The following is a 15,625-nucleotide window of genomic DNA, read 5'->3' on the forward strand; positions in this document are numbered from 1 at the left end:
GGACCGGGCAGCTCCTCTGTCCCCTCAGCACCCCGGCTGCTGCGAGGGCTGCGCCTCCGCCGCGCAGAGAGCGGAAAAGCCCCCGCCCGAGGGCGAGGAGAACCTGACGGACCGAGACACCGCCACCGCCTTTTCGTAAAAGGCGGGCTGGAGAGCCGAGGCCCGCCCCGCCCCCTTTGACCTGGATCTTCCTCCGCGGTAGGCGGAAGGAGTTCTTCCGCCCCGAGCGCTTCCGGTGGGGGGGCCGAGGGGTAACTGCGGCTGGTAGGGCCGGTTCTGCCATGGGGAAGAAGCACAAGAAACACAAAGCAGAGAAGGCGGAATGGCGCTCGGCCTCCGCCACCGCGTACAGCGGTAAGAACCGGGGGCGGTACAGAGCGGGGGGACGCCTCTTTGTAGCCGGGGACGCGTTTACCCCTTCCCCCTCCGTGGCTGTCGGCAGGCCCCGGCGTCCCTTGGCGGGCTGGGTCGCAGCGGAGCGGCTGGAGGGAGAGGCCCGTGTCTGAACGCGTGAGCTGCTGGCGGCGGGCGAGCGCCCCGGGGCCAGGCCGCTGGCGCCGTCCCGTTGTCGCGGGGGGTGGGGGCGAAGGGAAGTGCCGGCCTGCGGGGCTGCGGAGCGGCGGGGGGTGGGAGAGGTGAAGCGGGCGGTGGCCTGCGGGAGGCCGGAGGCCGCCGCGTCCGCGCTGAGGCGGCTCGGGAGGGGCACGGGGAACGCGGGGCGAGCGCTGGGGCGTTGGTGTGGGGGGCTTTGAGACCGGGTGTCTTCGTGGCTCGTACGGCTGTTACTGCTGGATTCCCGTTACTGCGCTGGTTGAGCGGTGCTTGGTTTCACCTTGCTCTGACGAGGATCTTGTGATGTTTTTCAGGGGAAGCTGAGGAGTTACTTCCTTGCGTGTTACAGGTCTATGGGAAATCATGATGTAAAATGCGAACAGCTGTCTGTTAACTTGGTTTCGTTGGTCTTGGCTATTATTTTTCTCTCCAAATGTATTGCATGTGTTTGCAATCTGCAGCGAATTCTTGTAAACAGTATTTCTAGAAGAAGCATCAATAATTGCTGTATGCTGTCACCTTCATGTGCATTTATGAAATGTTTTACTTTTTAAATTTAGATTATGTGGATAAGCCTTTGGAAAAACCTTTAAAGCTGGTGCTTAAAGTTGGAGGAAGTGAAGTGACTGAACTTTCTGGGTCAGGGCATGATTCTAGTTACTATGATGACAGATCTGATCATGAGCGGGAACGACATAAAGAAAAGAAGAAAAAAAAGAAAAAAAAGTCTGAGAAGGAAAAAGAAAAGCATCTAGATGATGAGGAAAGAAGAAAGAGAAAGGTAAGCCGCAATTTTTAGAATTCAGACATACCAGTCTTCTTCATGCTTGCTTATCAGATACAAAATCTGGTGCAGAGTACCAGAACCTTTTTTTTTTTTTTTTTTTTTTTTGTTAAATCACTTGCAAGAATCTTATTGATTGGAGACAGCACTTCACAAATATAGAAAACGTCTGGTGTGTGTTCGTGTATTTCTCCCATTTAAAAGAGCTATTCCTATGATGATTTTTTGAACAAAGTAAAAGCTTGTTTCTTGTATCTGCTTGTTTTTCTTATCCGTTTGCTTTGTCTGTAGGTATGAATACTTCTGGTTTTAAGTTGGATGTTTTGTATTTCAGCCAGATCAGAAACATGTTTTGCTACCCTTTGAGGAGGGTATTTTCAGCTTTTCAAATAAATCTGGATTGTACTTCTGTTCCTGAGATATGCCACATCTTGAAATTGACATTGAAATTGATATGTTTACTCAAAAAACCTTTCTGAAATGTGATCTCTTGAGCACAGTGGTACAATAGTCTTGTTGGCTCTTGTTTAGAATAACCTGCGTGCTAGGCTTTGTGGCTTTGTTAGTAGCAAATGGTGTGGGTCACCTTAGTTGTCTGTGCTGAACCTTTAGGAGTTAGATTGAAATCAGCAGGAAGGCGTAGATGGTACAGTTACCTGTACAACTTAATTTTAATAGTATTTCTTTTGTGTACTAATGATTCTCTGACCGCTTTTTAAATTCTCTTCTGTCATGTAGTATTCTCACACAACAATATTTTGGTGCTACTTTGTATGTGTGTTTGGCTAACATCTGTCCTTTTGAATTGATATATTTATTAGGCTTGTGTTACTTGAAAGTGATATAACTTTTCAGATCATTCAGAAGCTCTTGAATACAGGGTGGACAAGGAAAATTTTCTTTGTACAAAACATTTTCAAATGTTTCAGTTAAGAGTATGGCTGGGACTTGAAATGTAGCAAAACAACTGTCTTTAATACAAGATCTTGCAGCTTCAAATAAAATCATTTGTTTTGCCTTTGCTAAATTGGGGGGGGGGGGGGGGTTGGATATTCCACCCCCCCCCGAACTTCATAATTAGTGCATGCAAAAGAAACTAATGGATAGATAAGTAACAAAACTGTAGTTTAAACAAGGTTAATAAAGAATGCTTTTCTATGTGAACATGAATAATGACTGTAAGATTATAGGAATGACTCAGGCATGCCTTTGCTTTTTATCATGTACATTATTGATTACTGTGTAATGCACCAAACAACAAAAACCACATTGATCAAAGCAGAGCTACAGGCTGATCTTTACTAATTAAATTAACTTCCTTTACGGTCTGGTGTAGCTTATTACCATGCAATTTTACACATAAAGAGCTTCAGAGTTTAACATTCTTTTCAGTAAAAGTACAGTAACTAATGATAGAACAATAGTATATTAAATACAGAGAGGCAAAAGGTGAACAGTATTAGTTTTAATTGGAGAAGAAAATTGAAAAAGTGACAGTGAAAATGTATGCACTATTGTTTAAACCATATTATGGGTCAGATATAGAATGAGTATTCCAAACAAAAAATCACTGTTTCTTACCTTTTGGTATGTGGGATTGCACATTCCAAGTATGTTCTTCTAAAATCTGTCTTCTTCCTGCTGTGTTAGGAAGAGAAAAAGAGGAAAAGGGAGAAAGAACAGTGTGACACTGAAGGAGAAACTGATGACTTTGATCCTGGGAAAAAAGTGGAGGTTGAACCTCCTCCAGATCGTCCTGTCAGAGCATGCAGAACTCAGCCAGGTGAGCAATGTGAAAAATTGAATCATCTTGGGTGTTTTCAAAAGCACACACAACAAAGCTTTTGTCAAAGGTACCAAAATGTAAAATTCCCATGAGGATTTGCTGAAATCTAGAGACACTATTTTTTTCCAACATTCAGAACTTTATGCTATCTGAAAAGTCAATATTCCTCTTGGTGCTTCTGTGTTTTAGTAGGTTTGTTTTCATGTGACTGAACTTGCCAAGGACATCTGTCTCTGGCTCCTGTTACTTGGCAGAATAAAGCTAGTATAAAGGTAGTGTTGTGCGTAGTGTTCCTCTAATTCCTTAGAGGATTCCTCAGCATTTCCTCAGCATTTACAGAACAATGGTCAGAATGTCTAAAACTAAGTTTTGCTCAGTTCAAGGGAAAAAGTCTTGTGGAGACTGCTTAGCAGTTGTTACGGTCTTTTTTTTATAACCTATGGGGAGTTTTAATTTTAGTATCTCTATTTTCATCAAAAGTATGGCAGTAAGTTGTGATAGTGTGTCTCTAAAGACCATAGTCCCCCCAGTTTTCATTTACCAATCTTCTTTAATTCTCATCACCGGCCAAAATACTCATCAGTTTTGTGTGGTAACTTCTGCATATTTATTCCCTTCAGATTTTGCCATGCTTTCTCTACCTGTAGCCATTGCTTGATAGTTAAAACTCAACATTGGAAACTTTGACTCACAAGAATTTTCAGATACATCATGATCTCAGTACACGTATGCCTGGAAATGAAACTTAGTAGCAAAAAGTTGGGTCTTTAGGAATATTGTGAGTCTTGTCTTTGGAACACTGCACGTTGACTGGTCAAGTAATTTATTGAGGAATTTTCTAATTATGACTGCACATTAAAATGGTGTCCATCAACTGTCAAGGTGACCTAATAGGGGCAACTGAAATTTTCTGGTCATAGCTTTATATCTCTGGGTAGTCTGGAGCCTTGAAAAACTGACAAGCTAAAAACTGATCTCTATATTGACAAGGCTTCTATTTTCATTTGCCTGGAAAATGCGTTTGAAAGTGTGTAAATTACCTTACCTGTTCTGGTTAAGAATGGAAATGTCTCTCCGTTATCATAATGAAGATTTGGAGTTTTAATTCTAGATTTTAGCATGCTGCTGCTTTAGTTTTTCAAGCTTCACATTAAAACCAGTCTCTCTGAAGTATGTGCATGGAACAGGTAATTAACAGGTAGTGTTTATTGTTTAATCTGTACAGGAAGTGAAATTGTAATTAATACCTCTCTTGCCAGCAAGTCTCCATCTATTTGTCACTCTTTGATTGAAAAGATTTAGAGAAGCTAATTGCATGGGTGTTATGGTAAAAAAAAACATTAAAAGTGCATGGATAACGTTGTAAGAATGTGGATTTCCCAACTGCAGTATTTGAGCAATGGAATTTCACTTTTTTTTCCCTGTAAAAGTACATAACACCTTACTTTCACCTTATTAATATATTTTCTTACAACTACTAGACTTAACATTACATCTGATTTAATGTCTACTAGTTTTTAATGTGATTAAAACTCAGTAAGTAGTAAAGGAGAAGAAGTAGTTACTGTATGCTTAGAAATCTGATGTGCTTCTGCTTTGAAATCCATGTCTCATTGACCTTCAGATCAGTACAAGCTGTACTTGCAGTTAAGATTTTCTCTCTGGTATTTATATTTTTAAATAAATAAATAAAACTGTATTCTGTTTCATTGCACTTATCTGTGTTTCCATCTCAAACTGCAGCTGAAAATGAGAGCACACCAATTCAGCAATTACTAGAACACTTCCTTCGCCAGCTTCAAAGGTATTAAGCGTATTGTACCTACAGCTGTGTTGACAGTGTCTAATGTATATTTATATGTGTTACTCTACAACTTTTTACCCTGGTTTTCTGTTTGCAAATAGTCCCTAAAGACTGTCTGTAACATGTTTGGTAACCTTTGCAACCATGTCAGACCTGGTAGTTTTTAAAGATTAGTTGAGGAAAATAATTACCAACTATGCAATTCTAGCTTTCGGCAGGGAAGTGTTTTGGGCAGAGGATACGTTGCCATTATAAATTTATTAAAGACTTAGTTTAGGAATTAAAAAACAGTTATGAATTTTAATAGTTTAAAAGATGGAACTGTTCTCATGAAATTTTGTTTTATTCTGTGTCCTCTGACAGATACCAAAGCAAGTTTATACCTACTTACTTGATAATCTTCCTAATTTGGAGAGGCTTTTTATTTTATTGTTTTCCATAAGTTGTTAACCCTGTACCTCATGTTTTATTAAAAAAAAAAATTCCGTTTTTATTACATAGCAATAAGCTGAATTTGGAACTAATTTGGCGATATTAAACACTGTAGTTATTTTTAGAGGACCTCACGAACAAGAAGATTTGAAGAGGCTATTACTCAGTGAAGCCAAAAAGCCCTTTTGGAGTGTAGATAGAGACACACAAAGCATAGAAGAAGTAACTAAGTAATTCAAGAACTAGCTGAATCTCCTTCAGAAAGTCTACATATGCGTAATCAAAATTCTCTGCTGTATCAGGAAATTTTTCAAATATGCTTCTGTTTTATGAGACTGCTTTTAGTGCTTTTTCTTTTTAAGTAGTACTAGTCTTTTTATACCATTAATGTGGTATAAAAACTATGATCATTTTGTTTGCTGATACAAAATCTATATGTATTGTTTTTATTTTTAGGAAAGATCCTCATGGGTTTTTTGCTTTTCCAGTCACGGATGCCATCGCTCCTGGATATTCCATGATAATAAAGCACCCCATGGATTTTGGTACAATGAAGGAAAAAATTGCAGGGAATGAATACAAATCAGTCACTGAATTCAAGGTGAATTGATAGAGATTTAGTTATTTCAGAACTATTTAGTAAGAAACTGAAGATTCTTTTTAACTGTAGAAGCCTTTTTGACATTAATTATTTTAATGTGCATTTTTTAAGGACTGGGCACTTATATAAATTCTGTGTGTTTAGAATAGGTTTCTTGCTTTGTTTTTCCCTGTGGAAGCTGTATATTTGTCAGATTCTACTCCAGGCTACTACAAATTAGTGTGGAAACCAAGAACATGCTCTAAAGTTCTATGGAACTCATGCTGCTAGACATAAACAGGAGTAAGACTATCCCGAAGACTTAAGTGGTTAAAGAACCAGGAGCTCGGGGTTTTTTTTTTTGTTTTTTTTTGTTTTTTTGGTTTTATTTTTTAATCTAGACCTGGTTAGGTTGATTAAAAGGCAGCTTTGACATGTGTGCAAGAAAACTGTGGATATACTGAAACATTTTGTGAAAGATTCAATAACAACTACATACTTTTTATGTTTACCATATAACTTCATTTAGAATGCTCTTCTGGAAGAAACTTACTTGGCAAGTTTACTGGCAACTTGCCTTAGCTATTTTGTCTGTTGCTGTAATGCTTTATTGGATGCATTGTGGTTTTACGGACAGTGCAGTAGAAATCTTTTCATGGTATTGCCAGCTCCTGGAAGGAAAGGAGTTTTTAACTAATTCATGAAGTTCTGTTAGCTGCCTTCAGTATTATTGTTTTCTGGAGTGATGTTGATGTAACAGTAGACTTGGCAGAGAGCATTGGCTTGCTTCTCAGGGTTAATTTCTTCTTTTGAAAGGTCCAGCAAGGTGAGCCAAGAATGGCTTATATTTCCTATAGGTGCTTTGACAAGGATTACTCTGTTTTGTTATTTATGCTTTATTTTTCAAAAAAAGTATAGAGATTTATAGGAAATAGTAAAGAAGGATTCATAATTGCATTGCTATCAGCAATGCCTTCAGGTCTCTAAATTCTGTTGGCTTGCTGGATTGTCTTATTCAGCAACTTAAAAAGGAAGTTTGAATAGGAGCTCTGTGGCTCTGTTTATTTACAGGCAAGGTTGCAATATTGAAACTGGTGGGATAGTAACCTAAAAAAAAAAGAAAATTGCAGTACTGTTTAGACTGACATACTTTTTTTCTGAACGACTTGGTTTCTGCTGATACTCTGAGGAGCAATAAATGGTTGCTAGAACTCTGTCCATCTTACAGTGACAGAGGTTGGACTCCCTTTCTAGATATATGAGTGTACCTACTTATGCTTATGCCATTGTAATTCTGTATAATACAGAAATTAAGCTTATAGGGTTTTGACCTCTAAAACAAGGCCTCCTCAAAGGGTTATCTTTCATTTCTGATATACCTATTATAACTACCTGAGGCTAGTCACAAGCCAATAAATAGCCCAAGAGTAGAATACACAAGAACTACTTGCTGCATTGAGAAGAGGGGAAGTTGCTGCAGAAAACTCATCATTTTTCCTGTCAAAAAAGGGACTGCTTAAAACTTTGGCAAGCAACAGACTCTTCTCTGTCCTTTTCTGCAGCACTTTAAAGGCCATCACTAGAGGTATAGCTCATGTGGGCTTCTTTATCTGCTTTTTGGCTCATAGTTTGCTCCTCCATGTCACCTCCTCAATTTCTGTTTTTGTGATGGTCTTGTTAAGCAAAGGCAGATGGCTTAAATGCCATAGAAAGTCACAGACTACCAATTGTAACTCTATTAGCCTACTTGCTTAGTATGGGCTTGATGACAACTACTAAATGATTAGGAGAGCACTGCTCTGACATCTCTGTATGGAAACAGGAAATAAAACAATTTTTTGTGTTTACAGAATCTGATCAGGATTGCATTAGGGCAAGGTTATTTTTGTAAATATAGGGTGCCAGAGAAAGTCTTTAGAAAGACCTGTATGTCCAACTGCAATAGCAACCTTCAAAAATCTTTGTCTCAGCAAATCTATTCACTGGTCTGTAAACTCAGTGGGTTAACTTTTCAAAAAGCATACCATTCTGTTTGCATACGCTTTTGCACATAATCAGGTTATCATCAAATATAGTGGACTTGTGCACAAAAAACATTTGTATTTGTGTCTGTAGAATAAATGAACCCCAACTGCTTGAAAAATCATTGCTTAGATATTGAAAAGTTATTAAGAGAGAAAAATATATTCTTAAATCAGGTGCCAGTTTAGTTTGTTAGGATCCAGTTTGTGAAGTGCCTGGAAAGACTACTGCATGATTCTTGGTTATTGATTTGCCAACCTCAGAAATATTTGGAGGCATATAGTAATGTCTTTTTAATTCAGTGTTTCATAGCACTTTAATAATGCTTTCAATGCTTTACTTTACAGATCAGTAGCATGTGACTAGAAAAAAGGCACCCTAGAAAAAGCTTTTGCAATCTGCAACAAATATTTTTGGTTTTGTTTACAGTGGAGTGTGTTGCACCTTTGTTTTGGGAACTTGCATCAGTAAAAATTACTTAAAATTGTGTGTGACAGATAACCTTTCAAAGGAGAAGATAAAATCAGGCTTGGCTCTTCTGTTCTTTTGTTGCATGCGATGAGCATCTAGAATGCTGTTTCTTATGCTTTGACGTTTTCTTTCTTTTTTTTGTTTTAGTGCAAGTGACCAAAGAAGTGGTCAAATTACTAGAATTAAAATTATGTGTAAGACACTTTGTATCCTTCTGATGTCATTGTATTTGTCAAGTCTATTTGATTTAGAAGGTGGGAAAAACACCAAGAAGTACTTACCTTGGTGCCTCAGTCCTTCTATTAATTTCTCCATTTCTTCTGTTTGGTCTGTTTGCATAAGGAGGAAATGTTACATTTGACATTCAGGGAAAAGTTTTTGATTTGGGTTTTTTTTTTTTAATAACCAAAAAGCCAATTCCAAACAAAACTGAACATCTTGAAGAAGCAAAAAGGGATCAAACCTTTGCAATTCTATGTGACCTTTTCACTTGCATTTACTCCATGAGCCTGCTGCTAAAATATTATTGTGTTCTTCACAGAGATTCTGTGATGGAATGGTATCTTCCAGTCATTTAACAAAGGAGTTTGAAATTTTAACAGTTCTTTTGTTTTGTATTTTACAGGCAGATTTTAAACTGATGTGTGATAATGCAATGACTTACAACAGACCAGATACTGTTTACTACAAGCTAGCCAAGAAGATACTGCACACAGGCTTTAAGATGATGAGCAAAGTAAGAGACCTATTAAAAACAAAAAGCAGAAACTCCCTGGGGTATTTTTGGTCATACTTAAAATGAATATAACTAATAATAATGATAAATGTTATTTCATCCGTCTGTGATTAATTATAGCAGTGCCTGTTAGTGCTGCTATATTTGAGGGCCTGATAGCATTCTTGTTATAACCACACCTGATTGCTCAATTTTATCTGCACCACTGAAGTCTGTGGGAGCTTCTTCCACTGGCCTCAGCGGAAGCAATTAAGATCCACGTATATAAAACCCAGCTGTAAAATACTGCTTCTGGCTGAAACTTTGAAAATAAGATCTCATTTAAGTTTTATTTCTGCATAAACAAGAAAGCTTTCCTTTTTTGAAGGTGGTGGGTGTAGGGGAGGTTTCAGGGGTTTCACAGATGCGCATGTGCAAACACACTTTTTACTCAAATACAGTTGTGGGCTTGTAAAATGCAGTTATTTTGGTGAGCTGATTTGTGTGTGTGTGTGCGCGCGCGTGCATGTGTTGCATTTATGGTAAGTTTTGTGTAAAATAGGCAGTTGTCTTTGCATATGCAGTTTTTTTTGTTTGTTTGTTTCTCTCTTGATAGTTGGGCTGCAGAAATTCTGATGCCATGCTACCATGACCAAATCATGTTGCATCGCCATTGGAAACGAGGCATTAAGAACAAAATAAGGCCACGGCCATTCCCATCCCATCCCATTATCATAGCATCTTGGCTATGAGGGAAAGGTTAAGTCCCTGCCGCTCTGTCCTTTCTGATTCTAGGAACGGCTGTTAGCTTTGAAGCGCAGCATGTCGTTTATGCAGGACATGGATTTTTCTCAGCAGGCAGCTCTTTTGGGTGATGAAGACACAGCAGTTGAGGAACCTGTCCCTGAAGTTGTTCCTGTACAAGCAGAGACTACCAAGAAATCCAAAAAGCAAAATAAAGAAGTTATTAGGTAAAGGTTTTAACGGGCATGCTTACTGATTTGTTGCAGCTTTTGTAATATTAGACAGCAGCAAAGAATTGAGGAAAAAAACCCTCCTTTTAGCCTTTCTTCCTTGTGGTCCATAGGATAAATGGGCAATTATTTATTTATTTATTTATTGAACTAATCTAACAACCCAGTGTTTCCCAACTTGAAACAAACAATTCAAAGAATGATTGCATATTCTTTTAAACACTTACAGTTAATATATATATTTTTATCCTTCTTTATAGCTATATTAAATAATGAGTAGTTTCTTCTTATGATGGTTTGAAATGTTCTTTCATTTTTAATATAGCCACAAATACCTTTTGCATTTTGTCTTTTTTTTTTTTTTTTTTTCCCCCTCCTAAAATGATTGTATCAAAATCTAACAGGATCTTTCTGGGAGGGCAAAGTGGCCCCAGATCAGTAAATGATTTTATTTAACTTTAGTCTTCTCTGGCAGGATATAGAGGTACAGGAGATTATTTCTGGAGCAGATGATAACATCTTCCCAGTGAAATCTTATTGAGCTTCTTTGTAAAATACATTGCTAGTGCAATAGTTCTCTTCCAGCACCAACGTGTCACAAAGTCATGTTTTTATAGCTAAAATCTAATTTTAGTCAAATTAAAGGGGGTTATTTTCTATTTTATGAGGAGATTTTAGCAGAAACTGTGATTTACAAGCAAATTATGTTGTTCAGTGTTCTTACATAGACATCCTATGATAGATGTTGAATTTAAATTGTAGAGCATTATATCAACTGGAATTTTATGAAAATAAAACTAACAGAACATTACTAGTCAAGTCTCAAATAATCTGATCATGTAGATATGTTCTGCAGGCTTCTTTCTTAAACATCTGAAGTAAAAAAGGTGAAATGTAACTTGTTACTTCAAGTTCATGCTCTCCCATTTTTGTTAAAAATGAACTTTAGATTCCTACTCAGCCACACTGTTTTTGTTATACTTGAAGCATTTTTGTAATCCTGCTTAATATTTGATGGAAGAAGTAGTATTTTAATGTAGTAGTTTTGTGGAAATAGGAGACTGCAGCATGTATCTTCAAAAACAATTTTAAACTGAGTAATTTTTTTGGCTGGAACTCTTCTAATGTCAGCATACAGAAACGTACCTGTTTCTGTATGATGGAGAATTATCAAAGTGTAATTTGTTCTTTGGTTTAATGGATTGTGTATAGGAATTAACTAAAAGTACTTTTCTGTAAAGAAGACTTGATTGGGGAGAGAGGTGTTTTTTGTTTGGTTGGGTTTTTTTAAAAAGATACGATGATTTGGTGTGTACGGTGCCCAGAATAATAGCTGTTCTGTTCTGCTTCATTCTTACATAAACTCCATTACAGGAGTAACTGTGTACTTTGACGCTTTTTGTGTGGTCATCTTCAAATACAGATCACTAACAGAGCGAGAAATTGAGACTGCCAAGCAATATAATACTGCTCCATCTTTAATAAATACCTTAACATACAATTGAAATAGTTAAAGATAACTGACCTTTAATTTTATCCTGATACCAGTTTCCTTGCAATCAGTTGTGGTATAAATTTACTCTCCTGTTCTTTTCAATGTTTGTGTAACTTCAGTAGTTGGAATTAATTTGGTTTTGCTAATTAACTTGACCTTTTAAACACTTGTATTTTGGCATTGGTAGGATAGATGTTATTCTTTTTGATGTACAATAAGAGCTTTGGGGGTGAGAACTGAACCTAAGAGCAGATATTTTTGCCTTTATATTTCACAGTTAAAAACAAAGAAAGAGCTGAAGTCAGTATTTGCAAAGTGTTAAAGCAGTTTAGACCTCTATACTGTAGTTTAAAAAGTGACTTGATCACTTGGGCATCCTAATATCTAAGTAGTTTTTGAAAATTTTGTCCAGGATGTTGCAACCTTCTGAACATTCTCTCAAAATTCTTGTCCATTAAGTATTTTGTAGAGTGTGATAGAAAGTGCCAGTTGTTGAGGAGTTTCCTGCTGTGTACACCCTTTCTTAAAGTTTCAATGAAACAGAAATCGTATAACACATTTGTCTCATAATAGTATGATCCTGTGATGTTTTTATTGTCTTTAATAGCAAAACTTTCTTGTGTATCGGATCTGAATCTCTAAACAGAGAGAAATTCTTAGCTAAGCAAATGGAAGAAGATACCCCACGAGAGAGAAATGGATTTGGTGTGAGGAGATGCTCTACCCAGTACCTAAGGTGTTTGGCCCTAGTGTCTAATGTCCACATAATGCCCTGAAAGATTTTGATGTACAAAGTTTATTTTAAATATATAATATAATGAAGATTGTCATATCCTCTGATATCTTCACACTTCCCCTTATAATACTGCCTTTCTCTGATTTTATATAACAACTAAGATATGTTCTTTACCATCTTAGGTATGCGTATTTATTATGTTTTTAACGTTTTGGTGCTATAATGAAAAGTGATCTACTGAAAAATAAATGTTAAATTCTGTAATTTCAATGAGAAGGAATGGTGTGATGATAGTGATTAGGAATATCAATTGCCAATATTAACAGGAAGTAAAGGACTCCCTTAGACTGGGAACAGTGTCCTACTTCTACAAGCAACTAAATGACATAATCCTCATAAATGTAGCCTGTTGGGATTTTTTTCTCAGATTAGAGTTACACAGTCTCCATTCCCTCATGACGTAATTTCTTTTCTGCATATTTCTATTTGGAATTTGTGAAAATAACGTATTTCTGCATGTGGGAGACTAAGGACGCATACAGCATTCACCTTGTATTAATGCAATTTACTCCCAATCTCTGTTTTGTAATACTTCCTTTATTTTCATCAAGGTACAGAAACAATTAAATTTTTGAAGTACAGTAGTTCGGTAGTTCTCAGCTTCTGCTGCAAAACTTCAGTTTTATAATATGATTATAATTCCACCAAAATGCTGAAGTAGACTGACAGTGGGAGAGGAGCGGGACTGATTGTTCTATTTAGCAAACCCAGAATTCAGCCCTTTGTTTTGTTTTAGCTTTTAATTTCTACAGCTACTCCTCTTCTCTTTCTTAGTTGCATATTTGAACCTGAGGGAAATGCATGCAGCCTGACAGATAGCACTGCTGAAGAACATGTCCTGGCACTAGTGGAACATGCAGCAGATGAAGCTCGGGATAGGATCAATCGATATCTACCCAACAGCAAGGTCTACTGCACAACAAAGCTCACAATTCCATTTTGTGTCTGACTATTGAATGCTTTGTTTCATCTTAGGAAATAGGCTTTAGTATTACATTTTCTGAGACTGTAACATCTAGGTTGTGTGCTCTGTGTGGAATACCAGTATGACTATTGGCTATCATTTAGTTCCCACTGAAGCCTGTTGTAGGGTGTCCTAAATGGATCTGAAGTTGTATTGTGTGTTGAAATCTTTTAGAAATTCTCTTACAGAAAACAGTGAAATGTTGCTCAGTCTTGGATTTGGCTTCCTTAATTGCAACCCTTAGCACTGAAAATGATTAAAATAGCATCACACACTTCTTATTGTTGCAACTTCAGAAAAAGCAAACTTTGGCGTAGGTTGAAGGGTTATTAGGATTTCCCCCCCTCAACCTAAGGAATTCAGGAATTTCTAAGTGTTAAATTACTGTTTTCAATGAGAAGTCCAGAACCTTTTGTAGTTTTGTACCTACAAGTAGTAGCTGTCTGCTATAGCACATTCTTGTGCGAGTACAAAATACAGACATCCTTCAGTGACTACAAGAAGATAGCAGTAGTTTGTCCACGTTGGAATTTTGGACAGTGCTAACCACAGGTTTGATCATCTTGAACGTGATGCTGATACTATTCCATGTGTTTGGTTTTTGTGCTCTTCCAAGAGTTAGAAGAAAAAGCTTAGTGATACTGTTAGTGCAGTTTTCTCAGCGCGATCTGTTTATGGGCTGTGTTTTTCTTAGCTTTGTGATAATGGTGGATTCCTTCATTACTTCATGCTAGGGTTGGAGTGAATGCTACAGGCATTTGCTACAGGCCTATGTTGAGATACGTTTACTCTGTTTCCCTTGCATTGTGTGGAGTCTTATAACCACCATTATACTTTGTCTTCATTTCTTATTCTGTCACATACTCTAGTGACTACTGCAATTGAAAAAAGAATCAGGATGTTGCTATATCCTGCATTTTCCACCTGTTTTTTAAAAAACCTGTTGCAGAAGAAACGTTTACTTTGAAGCATTAGTGGTAGCAGTTGGGTCTTCAAACTTTGACGTCTATTTCGTGGATAGTGGCCCTTGTTAGGTAGTCACATAGGCTCAGCTGGATTAGGAAGTAAAGCTTCAAAGAACAGTGGGAGAAGGTTTAGCTTCTTCAGTATGTTTCTGTTTCTTTGGATAATTAGAAGACTTGGTAGGATTGAAGGCTATTTGAAACCTCCAAAGTAAGAGTGGCCTTTTAAAAACCCTTTAAAGCAATATCAGTCTTCTGCTAATTGCTAGCTTTGCTGAAAAGGCCTTTCATACTGATGCAGTCAGTTTTGCAGTGTTCAAGAAAGGTTTTTTAGGTGTGCAGCTCTTAATTGTCTAGGCTGCTAGATTCCCCTGCAGATCCCACTGAATATAGGTAACACTGACATGTTCTTAGAGTTCAGCTATTTGCTATGACTTGAAGGTATTGTTCCTGTTCATTCTCTTTCCAGCATTTGTCACCTCTGTTTTTATTATGTGCCAACATTAGCTTTGACCTTATGTGTGGAGAGAGATTTAAACTCTTTAAGGGGGGGGAACAAAATAGGGGGGAGATTTACTGTTCAATTTACTTGGAAATACTAATATTTTTTTTTAGCGAGAGCATAGTTTTCATTTTCCATCTTTACTGAGAAGTTACAGCCTTTTTGCACGATTCATGTGTAGTCCATTTCTGACATCAGCTTAGTTTGTTGCATCAGTTCTGGCTCTTTCTTTACAGACTCCAGTATGTTCTATTGTCTTTCACATCTCTGGCTGTCTTTTTAGTGTTGTGCTGGTGTGCTCTGATAGGTCTGTCAGCACTTCTTCCTCTTTAAAAATTCGATAGTGTATTCATAAAAGTATTCTAATTAGAGAAAGTTGTGGGTGAGATATAAAAAAAAAGCAGTTCAGTCTAGATTTCAAAATAAACAGTGAGGTAGATCATGGATAGGAATTACAGTTCTGTTTCTAAAAAGAAAGTGTGTTCTAGGCTTGGCAGTTGGAAAGCCTGGCTCCAAACTAATTATAATGGAATTGTTTTTGTCTTGGATGCAAACTTTAGATCTGATTTAGGAAGGTGAATAAGGAGTTGTATATATGACATACGAACTTTTACTAAGTCTTCTGTTCTGAAGCATGTTCTAGGCGGTGATAAATAGTGACCCAAGATTCTCTGTATTAAAAAGGGAATACCAGAGTGCAGGATCTGAATACAGCTAAAAATGCTTTTTATAGTTTTCTGTGTAAGTAAGCAACTCCTTTGTTGAGTTTGGACTGTTTTGAATGAT

General features: G+C 37.4%; 1 protein-coding gene across 10 annotated transcripts in view; it reads left to right on the forward strand.

Moving 5' to 3' along the window:
- The first annotated feature begins 250 nt into the window (after nucleotides 1-250).
- Nucleotides 251-15,625, forward strand: part of BRD9 (bromodomain containing 9) — a 32,694-nt gene continuing 17,319 nt past the window's right edge. For 2 of the 10 annotated variants that reach the window (XM_075704887.1, XM_075704888.1), the window contains exons 1-8: nucleotides 251-354; nucleotides 1,113-1,333; nucleotides 2,987-3,119; nucleotides 4,866-4,926; nucleotides 5,815-5,959; nucleotides 9,057-9,167; nucleotides 9,942-10,117; nucleotides 13,186-13,318. In XM_075704887.1, coding sequence (XP_075561002.1) covers nucleotides 282-354; nucleotides 1,113-1,333; nucleotides 2,987-3,119; nucleotides 4,866-4,926; nucleotides 5,815-5,959; nucleotides 9,057-9,167; nucleotides 9,942-10,117; nucleotides 13,186-13,318 — 1,053 coding nt within the window. In that variant the 5' untranslated portion in view covers nucleotides 251-281. Of the gene's footprint in view, nucleotides 355-1,112; nucleotides 1,334-2,986; nucleotides 3,129-4,865; nucleotides 4,927-5,814; nucleotides 5,960-9,056; nucleotides 9,168-9,941; nucleotides 10,118-12,222; nucleotides 12,352-13,185; nucleotides 13,319-15,625 lie in introns of all 10 variants that reach the window. The other 8 variants (XM_075704883.1, XM_075704884.1, XM_075704885.1 and 5 more) reach the window with 8 other exon arrangements.

Source organism: Pelecanus crispus, chromosome 2 (assembly GCF_030463565.1).
Source record: "Pelecanus crispus isolate bPelCri1 chromosome 2, bPelCri1.pri, whole genome shotgun sequence".
Lineage (NCBI taxonomy): Eukaryota > Metazoa > Chordata > Aves > Pelecaniformes > Pelecanidae > Pelecanus > Pelecanus crispus.